This window comes from Lentinus tigrinus, assembly GCF_003813185.1.
Source record: "Lentinus tigrinus ALCF2SS1-7 unplaced genomic scaffold L226scaffold_52, whole genome shotgun sequence".
Taxonomy (NCBI): domain Eukaryota; kingdom Fungi; phylum Basidiomycota; class Agaricomycetes; order Polyporales; family Polyporaceae; genus Lentinus; species Lentinus tigrinus.
This window is the reverse complement of record NW_027137961.1, coordinates 100499-115201: the sequence shown is the minus strand read 5'-3', so window position 1 is coordinate 115201 and position 14703 is coordinate 100499. Positions and strand designations below refer to the sequence as shown.

At 55.7% G+C, this 14703-nt stretch overlaps 10 protein-coding genes across 10 annotated transcripts; 6 read left to right on the top strand and 4 right to left on the bottom strand.

Annotated features, from left to right (window-relative positions):
* Positions 1 to 94: 94 nt before the first annotated feature.
* Positions 95 to 974, top strand: L226DRAFT_472512 (uncharacterized protein; the record flags this gene model as incomplete). Its single annotated transcript, XM_067676472.1, has 5 exons — positions 95 to 148; positions 205 to 504; positions 571 to 658; positions 724 to 827; positions 885 to 974. The coding sequence occupies 5 exons, from the start codon at positions 95 to 97 to the stop codon at positions 972 to 974; spliced, it is 636 nt and encodes a 211-aa protein (XP_067529598.1).
* A 108-nt stretch (positions 975 to 1082) lies between these two features.
* Positions 1083 to 2413, bottom strand: L226DRAFT_540189 (uncharacterized protein). The gene has a single exon (XM_067681820.1). The coding sequence runs from the start codon at positions 2240 to 2242 to the stop codon at positions 1241 to 1243; it is 1002 nt and encodes a 333-aa protein (XP_067529597.1). The 5' UTR covers positions 2243 to 2413; the 3' UTR covers positions 1083 to 1240.
* Positions 2414 to 2449: 36 nt separating this feature from the next.
* On the top strand, positions 2450 to 3344 carry L226DRAFT_308785 (uncharacterized protein). The gene is made up of 3 exons (XM_067673772.1): positions 2450 to 3114; positions 3171 to 3175; positions 3236 to 3344. The coding sequence occupies exons 1-3, from the start codon at positions 2625 to 2627 to the stop codon at positions 3248 to 3250; spliced, it is 510 nt and encodes a 169-aa protein (XP_067529596.1). The 5' UTR covers positions 2450 to 2624; the 3' UTR covers positions 3251 to 3344.
* L226DRAFT_308813 (uncharacterized protein) lies at positions 3343 to 3912 on the bottom strand. The gene is made up of 3 exons (XM_067673773.1): positions 3884 to 3912; positions 3412 to 3797; positions 3343 to 3358 (listed from the first exon to the last, which is right to left on the bottom strand). The coding sequence occupies exon 2, from the start codon at positions 3724 to 3726 to the stop codon at positions 3493 to 3495; it is 234 nt and encodes a 77-aa protein (XP_067529595.1). The 5' UTR covers positions 3727 to 3797; positions 3884 to 3912; the 3' UTR covers positions 3343 to 3358; positions 3412 to 3492.
* A 196-nt stretch (positions 3913 to 4108) lies between these two features.
* L226DRAFT_308776 (uncharacterized protein) lies at positions 4109 to 4908 on the top strand. The gene is made up of 3 exons (XM_067673771.1): positions 4109 to 4297; positions 4356 to 4595; positions 4679 to 4908. The coding sequence occupies exons 1-3, from the start codon at positions 4244 to 4246 to the stop codon at positions 4715 to 4717; spliced, it is 333 nt and encodes a 110-aa protein (XP_067529594.1). The 5' UTR covers positions 4109 to 4243; the 3' UTR covers positions 4718 to 4908.
* Positions 4909 to 5099: 191 nt separating this feature from the next.
* L226DRAFT_516388 (endo-beta-N-acetylglucosaminidase) lies at positions 5100 to 6056 on the top strand (the record flags this gene model as incomplete). Its single annotated transcript, XM_067678476.1, has 1 exon — positions 5100 to 6056. One exon carries the CDS (start codon positions 5100 to 5102, stop codon positions 6054 to 6056), a length of 957 nt encoding a protein of 318 aa, XP_067529593.1.
* Positions 6057 to 6226: 170 nt separating this feature from the next.
* L226DRAFT_540186 (uncharacterized protein) lies at positions 6227 to 8094 on the bottom strand. Its single transcript, XM_067681819.1, has 4 exons — positions 7902 to 8094; positions 7063 to 7845; positions 6603 to 7002; positions 6227 to 6546 (listed from the first exon to the last, which is right to left on the bottom strand). The coding sequence occupies exons 2-4, from the start codon at positions 7835 to 7837 to the stop codon at positions 6456 to 6458; spliced, it is 1266 nt and encodes a 421-aa protein (XP_067529592.1). The 5' UTR covers positions 7838 to 7845; positions 7902 to 8094; the 3' UTR covers positions 6227 to 6455.
* Positions 8095 to 8291: 197 nt separating this feature from the next.
* On the bottom strand, positions 8292 to 10991 carry L226DRAFT_540184 (uncharacterized protein). The gene is made up of 15 exons (XM_067681818.1): positions 10612 to 10991; positions 10509 to 10551; positions 10266 to 10422; positions 10136 to 10156; positions 9962 to 10014; positions 9816 to 9895; positions 9693 to 9752; positions 9434 to 9636; positions 9347 to 9377; positions 9275 to 9288; positions 9206 to 9224; positions 9139 to 9148; positions 8986 to 9084; positions 8753 to 8899; positions 8292 to 8681 (listed from the first exon to the last, which is right to left on the bottom strand). The coding sequence occupies exons 1-15, from the start codon at positions 10613 to 10615 to the stop codon at positions 8504 to 8506; spliced, it is 1119 nt and encodes a 372-aa protein (XP_067529591.1). The 5' UTR covers positions 10616 to 10991; the 3' UTR covers positions 8292 to 8503.
* A 435-nt stretch (positions 10992 to 11426) lies between these two features.
* Positions 11427 to 12053, top strand: L226DRAFT_540183 (uncharacterized protein). The gene is made up of 2 exons (XM_067681817.1): positions 11427 to 11510; positions 11601 to 12053. The coding sequence occupies exons 1-2, from the start codon at positions 11468 to 11470 to the stop codon at positions 11756 to 11758; spliced, it is 201 nt and encodes a 66-aa protein (XP_067529590.1). The 5' UTR covers positions 11427 to 11467; the 3' UTR covers positions 11759 to 12053.
* On the top strand, positions 11917 to 14493 carry L226DRAFT_308613 (uncharacterized protein). Its single transcript, XM_067673770.1, has 18 exons — positions 11917 to 12053; positions 12309 to 12380; positions 12444 to 12492; positions 12552 to 12717; positions 12780 to 12800; positions 12850 to 12902; positions 12958 to 13037; positions 13104 to 13169; positions 13236 to 13396; positions 13453 to 13483; positions 13543 to 13556; positions 13608 to 13626; positions 13693 to 13702; positions 13766 to 13852; positions 13916 to 13971; positions 14035 to 14065; positions 14126 to 14337; positions 14440 to 14493. The coding sequence occupies exons 2-17, from the start codon at positions 12329 to 12331 to the stop codon at positions 14238 to 14240; spliced, it is 1011 nt and encodes a 336-aa protein (XP_067529589.1). The 5' UTR covers positions 11917 to 12053; positions 12309 to 12328; the 3' UTR covers positions 14241 to 14337; positions 14440 to 14493.
* Positions 14494 to 14703: the final 210 nt, after the last annotated feature.

Sequence of the window (14703 nt, the reverse complement as noted above, 5' to 3'; positions counted from 1 at the left end):
ATATCAAGCTATATCAAGGGCCCTAAGTCAGACTTGAACCAAGTCACCACACTAACGTTCCGCAGGGAAGTACACTAACGCCATGGCTGGACGCATGGTCTACATGAATGTGCCAGCGGTGCGCAGTGAGGTCGATGAAAGCTTCGAGGTGACTGTCTACTAGTCGCGTCGTCTATTCGTGCGGATTGTTCATATTTCCCACAGGAACGACGAGTCAAAGACTACATACAAGCATACATCGCAACAGGAAAACCGCCAGCACCGTGTCCACAAGTCCCGACCGACCCACGGCAACGCGCCGCCCTCGGCCTCCCGCCACTTTTCGATCCATACACCGAAGTGGAGGGTGGCGTGAACGGCATCGCAACCACCTCAGGCACGCCAGCAGCTGCGCTGAATTTTTCTGCGCAGGCTTTCTCTCCAGTGAAGACACAGGAGTATGGCTCTGACACGGTCTTCCACTCCATTGTGGCGCAACCGGAGTACTCAAAGCATTCGTTCGAGGTATGCGTCTTGTAATGACGCTCGCTAAGTGGTCATGCCGGTACTTACGTGAGATGCGTCTGTAAGGAACTACGGGTAGAAGCGTATCGGTTGGGGAAGAAGTACGCGGACGTGCCCACTGTACCAGTCGCGCCACCGGCACAAGCACAACGACGTAAGGACGACATCAATGTGATGTACTGCCTAGCAGAGAGCCGCGGCTGACTATCCTCACCATAGCTGGCCTTCTCCCATCTATATCCCTCAGTGGCTCCTCTTCTTCACGCCCAGATAGTCTTCAGAGCATCAACAGCATGCCGCCTTACGACCAACACAGTTTCGAGGTGCGGCGCTTTCAGCGAACCTTGTGCCATTGAAGCACGATTTCTCACGCGACGCAGGAGCTGCGGTTGGCTTTTATCAAGGCTGGGCGACCCCTTACGTCGCCCGAGATTGTCTCGCAGAACGCTATCCTCAGACTTACCGTCTGACTCCTCGACTTCTCGGACCCTATACCCTGTACGATCCTGTGCGCTCCACAACACGCTGTATCGATACCAACTACTATCGTGTGTTTCACGCCATGAGTCGTCTGTGCACGATCACGCCAGGTAAGATGTGTTATGATACACTGATAGATAGGATGGTATGCAACAGGTCAAGATATGGATACAACTCTAATACGGCAGCATCGGTGCTCGCGATGCGCACAACACACACTCAGTGCTCCCGCCTCACAGCAGGGTGGACACTGCCACTATGAGCGGCCAGCCGCAGTCGCGACAGCGGACAACCAGGACCACCCCCGTGCGATCTTCTCGATCCGCTCCATCTCCTCCCCGGACACCTCGCCCTTCCACGCGCTCAAAATGCAGTCCTCCTCGTCGATGCACTGCAGCACAGTCTCGACGTCTCGGCCCGCAACGAACGCGAGGTAGCACCCAAGCACACACATGGCGTCCGTCGGGCGCCCAGGCGGGGTGGCAACGAGCACGCGCACGTCGGTCTGGTCGGGGAGCGCAGCGATGGACTGCGGGAGGCACTCGGCGATGAAGTCGCGCGCCGTGCGGAGCTGCGCGTCCGTGAGCGCGAGGGCAGCGCGTCCCTCCCACTTGCGCGCCGCCTCGGGGAGAGTGAGCTTCAAGCGCTGCACGCGGTCCTCCCAGACGCGCTCTGAGGTGCCTTTGGCGACGTCGGCGTAGCAAATGTCGACGATGTGCGTGAAGCCCTCTTCATACGAGCGGTTGAGCGCCTGACCGAACGCGACCCAAAGCGCGGGGATGATCGGCTGTAAGTGTGTCTCATCCGCCTTCGGGGGCTGGAGGGGCGTCGGGATATCCGCGGGGACGGGGGCGACGAAGGCGACGGGAGCGACAGCGGGGGGTATGGGGGTCTGCGCCTTGGGCGTTGGGGGCTTGGGGAACTCGACCTTCACGTCCTTGAAGTTCGCGAAGCATGGCTTCGGGTTGCGCCGGCGCGGGAGATTCGTACGGTGCGGTTGGATGTGCCCCTTGGGCGACCACGGGCCCTGCACATGCGAGACCCGGAGAGACTTGAACGGGGCATCGATCTCGAGCGTGAGGTTGACTCCACAGCGGTCGCGGAGGGAGCGGCGGATGAGCGGCGCTGGGCCTGGGGGCGGGAAGACGCCGAGCGGGCTCGTAGGGTACATTGTGATCGCGTCCACGCGCGATTTGGAACGCGTCCGAGACATAGTGGGGATGACGAGCGGCGGCAGGCCAGTAGTGGCAGCGGACATGGTAGCGTGCTATGGAATGTACGGTTGATAGTTGGTAGTTGGTGTGGCGGCTACGATTCGCTGACTTGCAGACGAATGCACTGGGTATGCGATCTTGCAGAAGGGTGGTGAATCAGATCGCTAGCAAGTCGCAGACTTGATTGAAGACGCAAAGTAGAGGATGAGATGAGATGAGTGAGTACGGATGGTGCGTGCAGGAGTGCTCACCTTTATGTAGTGGAAAACACGCGGCGGCGTGCAAGGGTGTGAGCTGAAGACACGAGGCGGGTGGCGAACGTGTCTATGGCTGTAGGCGATATGATATGAACGGGCGATTGTGCGCGATGTGCAGAGAGACGAAGACCGGTGATGGGGTTCAGCTCTCACAAACCACGCTCCCTTTATGCTCTCTGCGATGCCTCCGACAGCCTGTGCGCGGCTACGGTATTCCCGAGTACTTTGTCCTCACTCTAGCCTCAAAGACACTTCCCGCGGGGTGGATTCTGAATCGCGCTATCCCGCTGTTTCCCTTCAGTCTCGATTGCAACGAGGACATGGAGGCGGAAGCGGGATGCCTGGCGGCCCGATCCTAGGTCTTGCCGTAGAAGGAAATACCACGAGGTTATCGTTCCAACCGTTCGTGGGCACCGCCATCGTGGAGCAGGCGGTTTCCCAATCCACGTTGCGGCGACCCGACACGCGTCCCGATCACGACTACAGTGCACGGCTCATTTGGATTGCATCTGGACTTACCCCGGAACGCCTTCGACGGATCTGTTCGCAATGTCCAGCAATGTGGTTCCGCCTAGTTCAGATTCGAATAGGTCGGCTCGTCCCTAATTTCTCGATGGCAGTGCGCGGAAGGCCACAAGGCATCCAGATTGGGCGTGTTGGTGAGCGAACCGTATTACGAGTCGATCCACCATTGATTCCGTTCTTGTCCGGGCAGATTCGGTGAGCCTTTCACTATCGCGCAGACGAAAAGTACTCAGAGGGGCTGATCAGCTGAACAAGCCGCATCGTCAATGAGTCTATCGGGGAAGGGCACTGAGGTGGCACGCGCCTGGACGTCTGATAGATGTAGTCGATTCATGAACCTCCAGTGGAGCTGTTGAGAAGAAGTCAGGAAAGTTCGTACTGCGACCTGCAAGTGAATATTAGTACGTACGATAAATGACAATCAGGCTCACAGATTGTTCCACAGAAATCGATGCAGCACATGGGCCCTGGCGGCTGCCAGGGCATATGGAACTGTGATGGAACAGGTTCGTTCAGGCCCAGAAGTACCGCTGCTTGCGCAGAGACGTCCTAATAGGACCGAGGCTCGTGTAACGTGCAAGGGGCAATGGCTTTGTAGCAGCATGACCGCCACGCAGCGTGAACGTAGTGCCATACGCTGACAAGGCAGCGTGGGACCTTGAATACGCAACCAACAGCGCCCTACGGATCCGTACCATGCTTGCTCGGAAAACACCTCGTTCTGGTATGTGGGCCATGCTGGTCATCAGACTCGTGCCAAGAGATTGTCATTGAATTTCAAGGCAGGGACTGGTCCGAGGTTTTCGACCGGAGTATACTGATGCCTGATATTGGTGAGTAAGGTATACTACTACAGAAGCTCGGCAGGGAGTAATCATGGCCGACACGGAGAAAAGGACTCACGCAACAACAAGTCGAAGCATTGCGATCCGGACATGGTGGAAGTAAGTAAGTAAGTTGAAGTCTTAATAAGTATTGAGGAGGTTGACGTTGAGATCTCGAGATCAATGCTGTGTGAATCTATTTCCCTCGATCAGATTCAGATTTCGGCCTTGGTTTACTCTCCGGTGCTCCACAACCTACACTGATCCTTATCCTCAACCGCCACCTTCTAACTCGAGAGAACACCCGGGAAGACTGGCAAAAACTGGCAAGTAACCTCTCCGAGGACCTTCCCGTCGCCATACAGTCGAGGAACGACTTCGGACATCCCACGTGGGCGTCTGGGATTCCGCCCAGGTAAATGCCCCCGCCGGGTATCATATGGCCCAGTGTTACGTGCCATCTGCTTCCTCAGGCTTCAAGGGATCCAGTCTAGTAAGCTACGTTCCATCAGCGCAAGCTCAGGGCGCACTGACGCGGTGTTTGTTCACAGGTCCGGCGAGTCTGTGGTACCGGCGGAGATCCTCCACAGTCCTCCCGGAGTCTGCCAGTGACTCGACACGCGTCAGTCCTCCAACACTGCACAGGAACGGCCTCCGACGCACGGATTTTCTTTCTACCAGCACTGTTCCGACTCGTAGCTGGGTTACCGACCGTAGTATCAACGCAGCCGAAAAGCGCCCGTTACCATGCATCGAGCTACAGTAACATTTTGCGCATTTGCCACTGTGAGGTGCGAGCAGATAAGCAAAGCTTGCACAGCCATGGAAATGGCTGTATGGAGTCTATTTGAGAAGCTGACTTTTCCCTATGCAGGCTCTGCGGTTGCTCAGCCTACATCTGATATCCGTATAGCAACTCGTGCGGCGGCCACGGCGATGCTTCCGCAGGACGCATCGAGGTCCTCCCAGAAGCCTATCACACGGCTCCGTGCTCGAGGATGCTCAATCGAATGTGGTAGGTCTTCCTGATGCCGAGACATTGACCGCTTCCATGACCCTGCGGTCACTCCCGATAGCTCAGCGACGGCGCATGCGCTGTGTCCGTATCGCGATGCTCGTGACCGCGTACCTGGACGAGGGAAGCGCGTTCCCTCTTCCATACAAATCGTCCGCCTGTCCGCCTTCTACCCTCCTGGCATGGAACTGGCTATAAAGCCCTCCGTCAAAGCCGCTCGGGCCCACGGACATCTCCCGCCTTCCACTCCTCTCGCCGGCCCTTCCTCTCGCTGCCCAACATGGTTGCGCACGCGATCGCGAACCGCGTCGTCATGTACTACCAGACGCAGTATCAGAACGGCGTATACGTGTCCCCGCTCCCCCTCATCGGCTACGTGACCCACCTCCTGCTCGCCGCGTTCCACCTGAACATGGGCCACACCGGGCCCGACATCGTCCACCTGAACGACTTCATGCCCAGCGAACCGTACTACGCGCCCATGTGGCCGGACATCGCGGCGTTGCAGGGTAACGGCACGAAGGTCATCGGGATGCTCGGCGGCGCGGCCCCTGGCACGTACGACTGCCTGGTGGACAGCCTGTTCGACACGTACTATCCGCCGCTGAAGGACGTGATCTCGACGTACAAGCTGGACGGCATGGACCTCGACGTTGAGCAGTCCGTGTCGCCAGCGACGATCACGCGCCTCATCCGCACGCTGAAGGAGGACTTTGGAGAGGACTTCATCATCACGCTTGCGCCCGTCGCGTCCGCGCTCACCGAGGGCGGGAACCTGTCCGGGTTCGACTACATCGACCTCGAGGCGAACATGGGCTCGCAGATCTCGTGGTACAACGCGCAATTCTACTCGGGCTTCGGGACGTTTTTCCCCGAGGACCAGTACGATTCCATCATCAACTACAATCAGGGCATCGATCCCGCGCGTGTTACCGCCATCGTGCTCACGAACCCTTCGAACGGCTTTGGCTACATCGGCCCCGACAACGTCGTCACGAGCATTGAGAACCTCATGACGAAGTATGGCACCGGTTGGGGCGGCGTCGGCGGCTGGGAGTACTTCAACTCCCTGCCCGACAGCAGCGAGCCGTGGGAGTGGGCGATCATGATGAAGAACGCGATGCAGGTCCAGAAGGCGAAGATAGAGGCGAAGCAGAGGGAAGTGGAGGCGCGGGAGGCCGAGGAGCGCGCAGTGGTGCGCTCAAGGATGTTCAAGCTCTCTGCGAGGGAGAACTGAGTAGAAGTCGTCTTGATGTACTTTATTTTCTTATCTGGGTCTCTTGGGTCTTCACTTATCCAATGTTACTATCGCACATGCTGCCATGTCCCTCGACAAGACGCAGTACGGATGACATGTTCTCCTTCCATTCACCGTCAGTCACACTGGCGGCTTTCGGGCGAGCACGTTTCCCTGCGAGACGACATTGGTGTTTACCACTCGTCTTCGATGTTGAGCCCATTGAAATACATCCTCGTATCGTACGTTACACTTGGTATGGTACTGTACATGTATCAGCCATCGGAAACTGAACTAGAGCATCGGAGCTATCCATGGGTATATATAAGTTGTTCGTGGACGGGGTGCAAGCAGCCTTATTGAGATCGAGAAGTGAGACGAGCAGGACAAGCACGCGGGTCAACAGATCACACATTCCGTCTCAGGCGGGGCCAATCGTGCCTCTAGCCTCGCTATCAACGATCCATCGCTCTCGAGGTAAGGGCAACCACTGAGCGCAACAACTAGTCAGTGACGTCGACGGCATCGCACAGAAGGTTGACTCACTTGAACTGTAGTCCGTTTGCCAAGGTGTTATCCTCTATGGGAACAACCACCATTGCCGAATCGATATTAGGAGTCCAATAGGATGGGGCCGTGAGCTGATCGCGCCCCTTCAAACGGACCTCCACCGGTGGCCGAGCTTTCTTCGTCTCGGGGCTTTCTGTTGGAGCCAGAATCGCTTCAAGCAGAGACGTCGGAGGACCCGACCTGGAACTCGTAGTCGAGGCTGCTTGTCCCCGGACCCCGGGGTCCTCGATGACCAGGCGAGAGTCAATCCACGTCGGCGGGCTATGGGGGAGGAGCGCAAGCTTGATGGCCCAGCTACCGCTCTTGACGCGAGAAAAGTGTCCCAGCCTCTTGTCCCACTCTTTCGCGACTATAAAGCTGAGCTCCCATAGGCGCCCTGTTCCCCGGATTTGCGTCAGGAGCGCAAAGGAGCTGAAGGAAGGGAGAAGTCGCATACCTTTCGCGATGAACTCGAGCCGGACGGACTCTGAGATCCGCATCCGCTTCTGGAACATCGGGATCTTGAACTTCACCACGAACGCGCCCTCGTCCGCATCCACGTCCTCCACGTCGACATCGTCTTGTGGGACGTTCCCTCCCAATATTAGCTCGTCCCGCGCCGACACGGGTGAGAACGCAGGTGAGCGCCGCAGTTTCTGGAACAAAGTGTGGTCGCATGTGTGGAGGCAAGCGAGGCGCAGTTCGTCCACGGTCGCATCTGTCAGAGGCGCAGCATGGGAGAGGATCGCAGAGACGAGGTCGGGGTCGTCCGGGCGCGGGGGGAGGGTCGGGCGATTGACGATCGCCCAATATAATGGGGTGTGCCCTTCGACACTCTTCTCTTGGAGGAGGATAGATAGAGAGAGGTCGTACGTTTTGCATGCATCTGCGCAACTCTCGAGCACTCCCAGAGCACCATGCGTGTCTCCCTGCTTGACGAGGTCGCGGAGGAGGCCGAGGAGTGTCGCGCGGACTTCCTTGACCGACTTCGAGCTTGGCCCGAAGTTGAACCACGAATTGCCGGGGCGCTTTCCGCTGCGTCTCCCCAAGCCTTGTATGGATCCTGGGGATCCTGGAGAAGTAGGTGGTGTGATGGGAAGAGGACTGGAGGGACCCGCCGCTTTCTCGTCTCGCGGTGCAGTGGGGAGGACGCCTTCCAGCGCATCGTACGAGGGTGGTGCATCTTGAATCTCTACCTCATCTCCGAGCAATGGTGGCTTGTCAACAATCATTGGATAATCTGAGCACGAATATAGGATGAATGTGGGATCCAGATTACTTAGATTTCTGACTGACTTGGACGTTACCTAGTCTTGGCCCTGTCTTCACCCCGAATCCCTGCGTAAACGGGGCAACCAGTGGTAAGGATATCGAGTCAGCGCGACCGTAGATGGGCTCAAGAGCTTTTGAGCTGCTCGTGAACTGCGGAGAAGTGCCATCTGACAGCGTTTGGCATAGGTGATGGTGGACGGGGGGGACTGCGCCGCGCGGAGGCGTGTGGCCGGCGGGGCTGTACCTGGGCTGTACTATACGATCCAAGTTCCTGATGACCACTGCAAGATGACTAAACTTTTTGACTACCACTCCTCCGTCTCGAAAGGTTCAGCGGGACAAGTTCGGAAGCCGGAAGGTCTGCGTAACATCCCTCATAGAGGGAAGAGATATCTCAGCACGACAGCAAGTTCACCCGGCAACCTCGGAGGACACGCATTGGCCATTCAAACGGAAACAACAAGTACTACAATAGCGATTCCGGAGTACGTGTAGCTCTGCGTGAAGGTCGCTCGCTCCGGTTGCGATGGATGACTGCGGCCCCAAGGAAAGGCGAAGGAACCAGGGATGAAAGCTACTATACCCACTACAGCGAGCGCACGGTCCTGCTTGTGCGCCGCACGATCTCAGAACCTAAGGGAATCCTCCGATTGCGACACTGAGGTAGAAGTCGGGGTCACTGCCGATGTGGAGCCTGTATTTGTTGCGCTGACGGGCGAGGAGAGTTGGGAGGACGAGGCGGACGTGCTTGGTCCACTGTCGGTTTTGACGGCCTGCGAGAGAGGCCGACGTACGAGGACATCCCTTTACGAACCGATGGCAGGTCAGCTATGCACCGCCATAGTATGATGGATAGTATATCAGGACGTGCGTACTTCGCGAACACGTCAATCTTGATCTCCTTCACCTCGGATAAATCCACTTCTAGCCAAGGCTGCATAGAGCTTGACTGGCTTGGCACAGCGGGCGCAGGTTCACATTCTGGCGTCGGCTCAGAGAGCTGCTCGTCATTACTGTCGGTCCTACAACGAGGGTAGGTATTGAGTATGGCGTGCCATGTCAGCGGAAGCATAGTGCCGCTGCAGCTGGCAATCGAAGAGCTACGCACGAAGGAATATGGGAAAGCCACTTGAAGGAGAGGGAAGGTGCGAGGAATATATTCTTCTGTTCGGCGAGGCGTGCATATTGGCGACAGGCGGCCTGAATGCTGTATAACACATTGCAACCATGGCGGGGAGTTGGAAAAAGATGAACGACTTACATCACAAGCCCTGTGAGGGAATATGATCATTAGAATTAGACGTTCGGGTACAGTAAGAAGGACTTACATGCAACATAACATAGCGACTGCGAACGGTTGTCAGTACTAGAAATTGACTGCAGTGGAAGAGGCATACCCGACGAGACAATGCTAAGAACCGTATCTTGTCAGCACCAAATATAGAAGCGAGTAGAAGGAATGCACGTACGGCTCCAACTTCGCAAAGCAAGGAACATGGACTGTGGTTTCCCAGTCAGTGACGACATAATCTGCGCGCTGCGCGATGCACACATACGGAGACAGTTACGCAGGATAGCCAGGATATAGCCAGGCTGACAGTTCCGCCAGCCTCTAGTTCCGCGAGCAAGTGATGGAGGAGGTTGCTTGGTGGTTGCGTGAGACCTAGACGCGCTACAGAGGGTCTGGAAGTGCGCCGGTCCCATGGACTGAGCATCCCAAGTGTTCCGAAGGTGAAGATGACAGTAGAAAGGTATAATGCTATAGGCGATGAACACGTGAGCGAGGAAAACATGAGGACATGGGAGGCTGCTTACTGAGAGAGACTAGAGCAACGTGCGAATCCCCGATGTACGCCTGGTCGATTCTAAAGAGTTCTATATGAATAGCATGCATCAGCACAAGGTTATGAACTATCAGTAGTTCTCGATAGAACACACCAAGGCCGATAGCACTCATGAGCGCGAGCTGGGAAAGAACGGTAACACTCCAAATGATGGGATTCCGCCATAGAGTGTTTCTGTCGCTCACGAGACGTAGCATTAGGAGAAGCTGGAATGAGCATCTAAGCACGGGGGAAACGTACACTCGTAGCAGAAAGATCGCGAATGCGAATACAAAGGAGAGGAGGCGGAGTATCTGTTGGAGGCGGAACAGACGAAAGGGCCCAGCGGTCAGCCATGACGATTCCTCAGGACATATGCCACCGCGGAGTCGCACGGATTTGAGCCAGTGCGCATCCACGGCGTCTTGGACGTACCAACGCCGCCTTGCCGAGGGCCTGCGCAATTCAATGCATTAGCGATATGCATTCAGGAATCAGGGGTGGGTGGACGAAGCGAAGCCGACCGCAAGCGGTGACATTCGCGTCATGATGTGGACGCACCCACCTGAGCGAAGTCAAACGGGAATGCACACGCGTAGATCATCTCACAGAATACGGATGCCACGGACAGGTACTTGCAAGGTAGATATAAGGCCAGTACACCCCATAGTCTTCTCCGCATGTAATCGAGATCGGAGGGAACCTTTGAGGCGGCAAGCCAACTTCCGTGTCGAGTGCCAGGGGGGAACGAAAGGAGACCAGGTACCGGGTGAGCACGCTGAATGAGGAAGACAGCGTGAGATCCTACAGGAATGCGCCGCCGCACAGTTGCACGACGGTGACCATGATAGCTGTCCTCGGGAAGATGTCATTTCGTAACTCCTACTACCAGACGAGGACCGACTACTCACACATTTCTTCTTGCACATCTTGTGGGTATATAGCCAGGAACGGGTCGGACATTATGGATCGTTGACGTTGTGAGCAATGAGACGTATCGGATTGTGCCAAGTATGTAGGAAGAAGCCAGTGAACGATGAAGCTGTGAAGCCTTCGTGATTTGAATTATCGTTTAGTCGAGCAAAGGTATCTGCAAGCTTGTCAAGGATTTGGGACAGAAAGGAGCGACAAGGGATAAGCTCTAGCAGCCCACACTCGCGGTCGGACGACCATGCATGGGTGTCGGGTTCAGGACGGTGACGAAAGGGAGAAACTGCAACAGTATATCGGACGCCTGAAGTCAGTCCGATCACTGAAAAACGAGGTCTGGAACAAGGCGCATGCCTGGGACCACGAACCAGGGATACACCTCCGCTTAGCGGGCAAACCGTACTTCCCGCGAGCTCTGACAAACCGCGATGCTTTCCGCGACCGGGCATCTCATGATCTCATCGCCATCATGCCCGCGCGACAACGCGGCAGTCATGGCGAGCCGCGAGAGACGGCGAACAGAATCATGCATTGACCGCTTACGGACTGAGCGTTCCTGTACGTACTCCTTCGTCGCTAACTTCGTTACCCCAGGGTTTTCTTGGGGTGTTGCCAGCTACGAAGCTGGCCGTGAGGATGTGGTGCCGTCATGGTCCCGCGGTGGAGGTCGGAGATTGGTGGTCGTCCGAGACGAAGCGGTTGCCCTGATGGACCAGTGGTCTGGCGCCGGCGTGGTGGCGTCTCGCGTAGATAGTATTTCTAAATATTTGCGTTCCTTGAGCTTACACTTTGACCTCATAATTCTGCTGCCTGTCGACACCAACCATCTCTGTGTTCATGGATTGTGTTGAAGCAGCCCAAGCCTTCGGTATGCCATGGGGTCCGTGAATCTTCTTACGGAGTCCATGCAGACCACTGATTTACTCATGATATGAATCGTCCCTGATGCGGCATACTCACTAATGAGCAGGTTACGAGGAACGAGTTGAGATTCGTAGAATGACGGGCCCGGGCCCGGAACGTCTGTACGTTGGCTGCATGGTTCTTGATACCCTGGCCTTCACCTCCCACCTGCAAACATCCCTGAGCCCTCCTGCCGTTCCTACTCAACCGCCTTGCATGCGATGATGTGTGCGAGCCTGTGCGGACGGTCACTGATTGGGCTTTGAATTTGTCTCACCCTGCATGCCACTGTCAGTGGCATTTCATTTGACACGCCACGGGTCCATTTTGCATTCGTAACTAGACTAATTCCGGCGGTCATCCTACGAGATCGATAAGAGGATACAAGACTCATTGCGCCTCCTGTGTTCACGTTGTATGTAGGTTCTACGTATGTGTCCGTTCCTGTACTTTTCCTCCTGGTCTAGGCACGACTCGGACGGCAGGGGCGGCAGATATCGTTAGCCTTCAGATCAACTACGTAAGTAACCCGATCCGCACTAGTCTCGCCTGCTCGGTTACCTGACCGCGGTAAGCTATTAGCGTTGTGCTGTGTGCGAGCTGGTTGCGGGCTCAGACCGCTTTGACCATTGCTCAATTGCATTCCCTCGGTCGTCTCTCCTTTGCTCCCGACTACTTCACCAGGTCTTGACCCGCTGCATGCCCTCCAAGCTCTTCATTGGCTCTGCTTCGGTGAGCGAAGGCCTCCACTGATACAAGCCATTGCGCTTCGCAGACCCCCATGCAAGACAAGGGATGTTCCTGCTAGTTCTGGATGAAGAAGGGGCCCGAACAGAAATGACAGACGGTACGTGGCAAACACACATCGTATGCGTCTTGTTCTAAACTACATGGTGCGATATTCGGTCAGGCTTCACGACGGGCATGCTCGTCTCCCACTTGATCTCTGGAGTGGCATGGTGAGTACTCGCTTTCTCGTACGCATGTTACAGCGCTCCGAACGTCTTTTCCTGCGTAGCATGAACTTCTTCTCCAACCTTTCTTGCGATTTCGATCTTCTACGAGGCAAGGTTGGCTGCCGGCCGGGCGCATTCTTGCTGTACTTCGGATGTCGCTATCTCAGCATCCTCTCCATGGTCACCACCCTCACTTATTACGACATATTCTCTGCTGTGCGTGTAAACGTAAGTCTAGCTCGCACTTCAAAGGACTACTTCGTTACTGATGCGCACGTCTACGCATTAAGGCGCTGGGTTACATTTGCCAGGTACGGAGATATGTCGATTTTCTGAGCTAGCGTCACTTATCTACCTTAGGCGGCGGCTGGGCTGGCATTCACTTTTGCCTCCGCTATCATGGTCGCCCGAACGTAGGTTTCGCACACCCGCGTGTGGCCTTGAGTGTCTCTGAACTGTGAATACTAGGTGCATCCTATTTCCCAATAGGTACTTGTGTGTGGGCTTGGAGGTTGTCCAGCTCGGTTTCTGGGGCCTCACGTTTGCGAGTACGTCCGGCTACGACGGCGTACACACTGTGCTGTTTCGCTCACGTCATGCATACACGCAACCAGGTTTCAAATATTTAGCCAATCCTTGGAACGAACAAGTTGGGATTCGCATAGCACTCAGTGCAATTCGTACGTCCCGTTTCCTCAGATATATCGTGGCAGTGGACGTGCAGGATACTCATGGCTTTATTGCAGTGCTTTTCATATCCACTTGCGCAATAATAGTTGCGCTAGTGCACGCCTTTCATCTATCCAGACACGAACATCACTACAGGATCGCGGCATGCTTCAAGACACTACTCCGGGACGATGTTCCGGAGCTTGCTCTGATCTGGGCATTGTCCGTCTCATCAATGGTAAGTGGTACAACGTCACGGCTTAGCTCTCTTTCGACCATTGTGGCTGCCTTCAGATCGTGTTCTATTATGATGCGTCCACTAATGGTGAGTCTACGTGAACCTTCTCTTGCGATACTACACATACTGAGTGAAGTTAATGACAGCGTGGGAGCACTTTGTAAGTGTCATGTTGTCTCCTGGGCATGTTCGCATGTCTTATCGTTCGCAGACACTCGCATATGCAGCTTGTAAGTCGATTCGAGTGTGTCAGCGGTGGGCTTTTACTGTGTACTGACGCTTGTGTCGTCCCATAGTCGTGGCAATGTACGTCGTCATGCACTGCTGACATCCTGTGAGCGACCCACTAAGTATGATCTCTCACCCCAGTACGCTCCTCTCTTGCCGACTGTACCGCAAGATGGTGGGGCATCTAGATTTCTGTCCTGTTGCCAGAAACAGCACGATATTCGTCTGGTCCGTCTATTCGTTTCACTTTGTCTGCGCTTCGTGGAACCGTGCACTGATGCACCCATACAGGTCGAAGACTGCAGCAATCTATGTCCGTGACAAGCTTCGTTTGAACGCAGTGAACTGTAAATATTTCTGCCGTTTATTATGCCCTCGAAGTCTCGAACCCCGCAACGTTCCTGCATCAGGTCGCATTGCTAGGCTCAATCCTTCACCCACGTAAGTATTCATGTTGTCGCACAAACTTCGCGTTCCCTTCCTTATGACGTCTGTCGTCAGCTCCGGCTCGCGACCTTCAGGTCGTAAACCCAACGGACAGCCATCCGGCTGCATTCCCGCGCGATCACGCTCTACATACGCACAGTCATCGCTCTACACCTCGCACGAGAGCTAGTCTATGCCTCCGAGACTCGCAACAACTCGTCTTACTGGTCTACCAACGCTGCGTCCATCGAGAGAGAGAGGTCCTCGGATGAATCGATGAACGTCCGGTGAGTCGCCTTCCAACTACCTTGTACTTCGCGAGCATGGATAATGACCGAGGAAGGTTCATCCCCCCTCATTCTCTTATTCCACATGGGCGCACGCCCCAGACCGTCTTCGTCGCAACCATCCATCGCAAATAGACCTCACGCATCGCCGCATCAACCCGGTCCAGGACTCGTATCCCTCGAACCCGCCCGTTGCGCGATCCTCGACGCTCGAGCTCCCTGCTCTTCAGCAACGGGACGCCCTTATACAGAACCGCAGGACGCTGCGTGGCCTCTGTAGTACGGCTTACGCTTCATGTCCGTACTATGGTACGTAACATCATGCGCTGGCTGCCCATGCACTCACGTTCCTACTGACACCGGTTC

What these genes read in the sequence shown, in the direction of transcription:
- L226DRAFT_540189 (XM_067681820.1), bottom strand. Translation starts at nt 2,242, where the DNA reads ATGTCCGCTGCCACTACTGGCCTGCCGCCGCTCGTCATCCCCACTATG.
- L226DRAFT_308785 (XM_067673772.1), top strand. Translation starts at nt 2,625, where the DNA reads ATGCTCTCTGCGATGCCTCCGACAGCCTGTGCGCGGCTACGGTATTCC.
- L226DRAFT_308813 (XM_067673773.1), bottom strand. Translation starts at nt 3,726, where the DNA reads ATGACCAGCATGGCCCACATACCAGAACGAGGTGTTTTCCGAGCAAGC.
- L226DRAFT_308776 (XM_067673771.1), top strand. Translation starts at nt 4,244, where the DNA reads ATGGCCCAGTGTTACGTGCCATCTGCTTCCTCAGGCTTCAAGGGATCC. An exon ending in GCTTCAAGGGATCCAGTCTA is followed by an intron (nt 4,298 to 4,355) that starts GTAAGCTACGTT and finishes GTTTGTTCACAG; the next exon opens with GTCCGGCGAGTCTGTGGTAC. An exon ending in TGCGCATTTGCCACTGTGAG is followed by an intron (nt 4,596 to 4,678) that starts GTGCGAGCAGAT and finishes TTCCCTATGCAG; the next exon opens with GCTCTGCGGTTGCTCAGCCT.
- L226DRAFT_540186 (XM_067681819.1), bottom strand. Translation starts at nt 7,837, where the DNA reads ATGATTGTTGACAAGCCACCATTGCTCGGAGATGAGGTAGAGATTCAA. An exon ending in GCTCGAGTTCATCGCGAAAG is followed by an intron (nt 7,003 to 7,062) that starts GTATGCGACTTC and finishes TCCGGGGAACAG; the next exon opens with GGCGCCTATGGGAGCTCAGC. An exon ending in GCAAACGGACTACAGTTCAA is followed by an intron (nt 6,547 to 6,602) that starts GTGAGTCAACCT and finishes TGTTGCGCTCAG; the next exon opens with TGGTTGCCCTTACCTCGAGA.
- L226DRAFT_540184 (XM_067681818.1), bottom strand. An exon ending in CCCTCGGCAAGGCGGCGTTG is followed by an intron (nt 10,015 to 10,135) that starts GTACGTCCAAGA and finishes CGCCTCCAACAG; the next exon opens with ATACTCCGCCTCCTCTCCTT. An exon ending in AAGATTGACGTGTTCGCGAA is followed by an intron (nt 8,682 to 8,752) that starts GTACGCACGTCC and finishes CGGTTCGTAAAG; the next exon opens with GGATGTCCTCGTACGTCGGC.
- L226DRAFT_540183 (XM_067681817.1), top strand. Translation starts at nt 11,468, where the DNA reads ATGGATTGTGTTGAAGCAGCCCAAGCCTTCGGTATGCCATGGG. An exon ending in AGCCTTCGGTATGCCATGGG is followed by an intron (nt 11,511 to 11,600) that starts GTCCGTGAATCT and finishes ACTAATGAGCAG; the next exon opens with GTTACGAGGAACGAGTTGAG.
- L226DRAFT_308613 (XM_067673770.1), top strand. Translation starts at nt 12,329, where the DNA reads ATGTTCCTGCTAGTTCTGGATGAAGAAGGGGCCCGAACAGAAATGACA. An exon ending in GCTATCATGGTCGCCCGAAC is followed by an intron (nt 12,903 to 12,957) that starts GTAGGTTTCGCA and finishes TGTGAATACTAG; the next exon opens with GTGCATCCTATTTCCCAATA. An exon ending in CATTGTCCGTCTCATCAATG is followed by an intron (nt 13,397 to 13,452) that starts GTAAGTGGTACA and finishes GGCTGCCTTCAG; the next exon opens with ATCGTGTTCTATTATGATGC.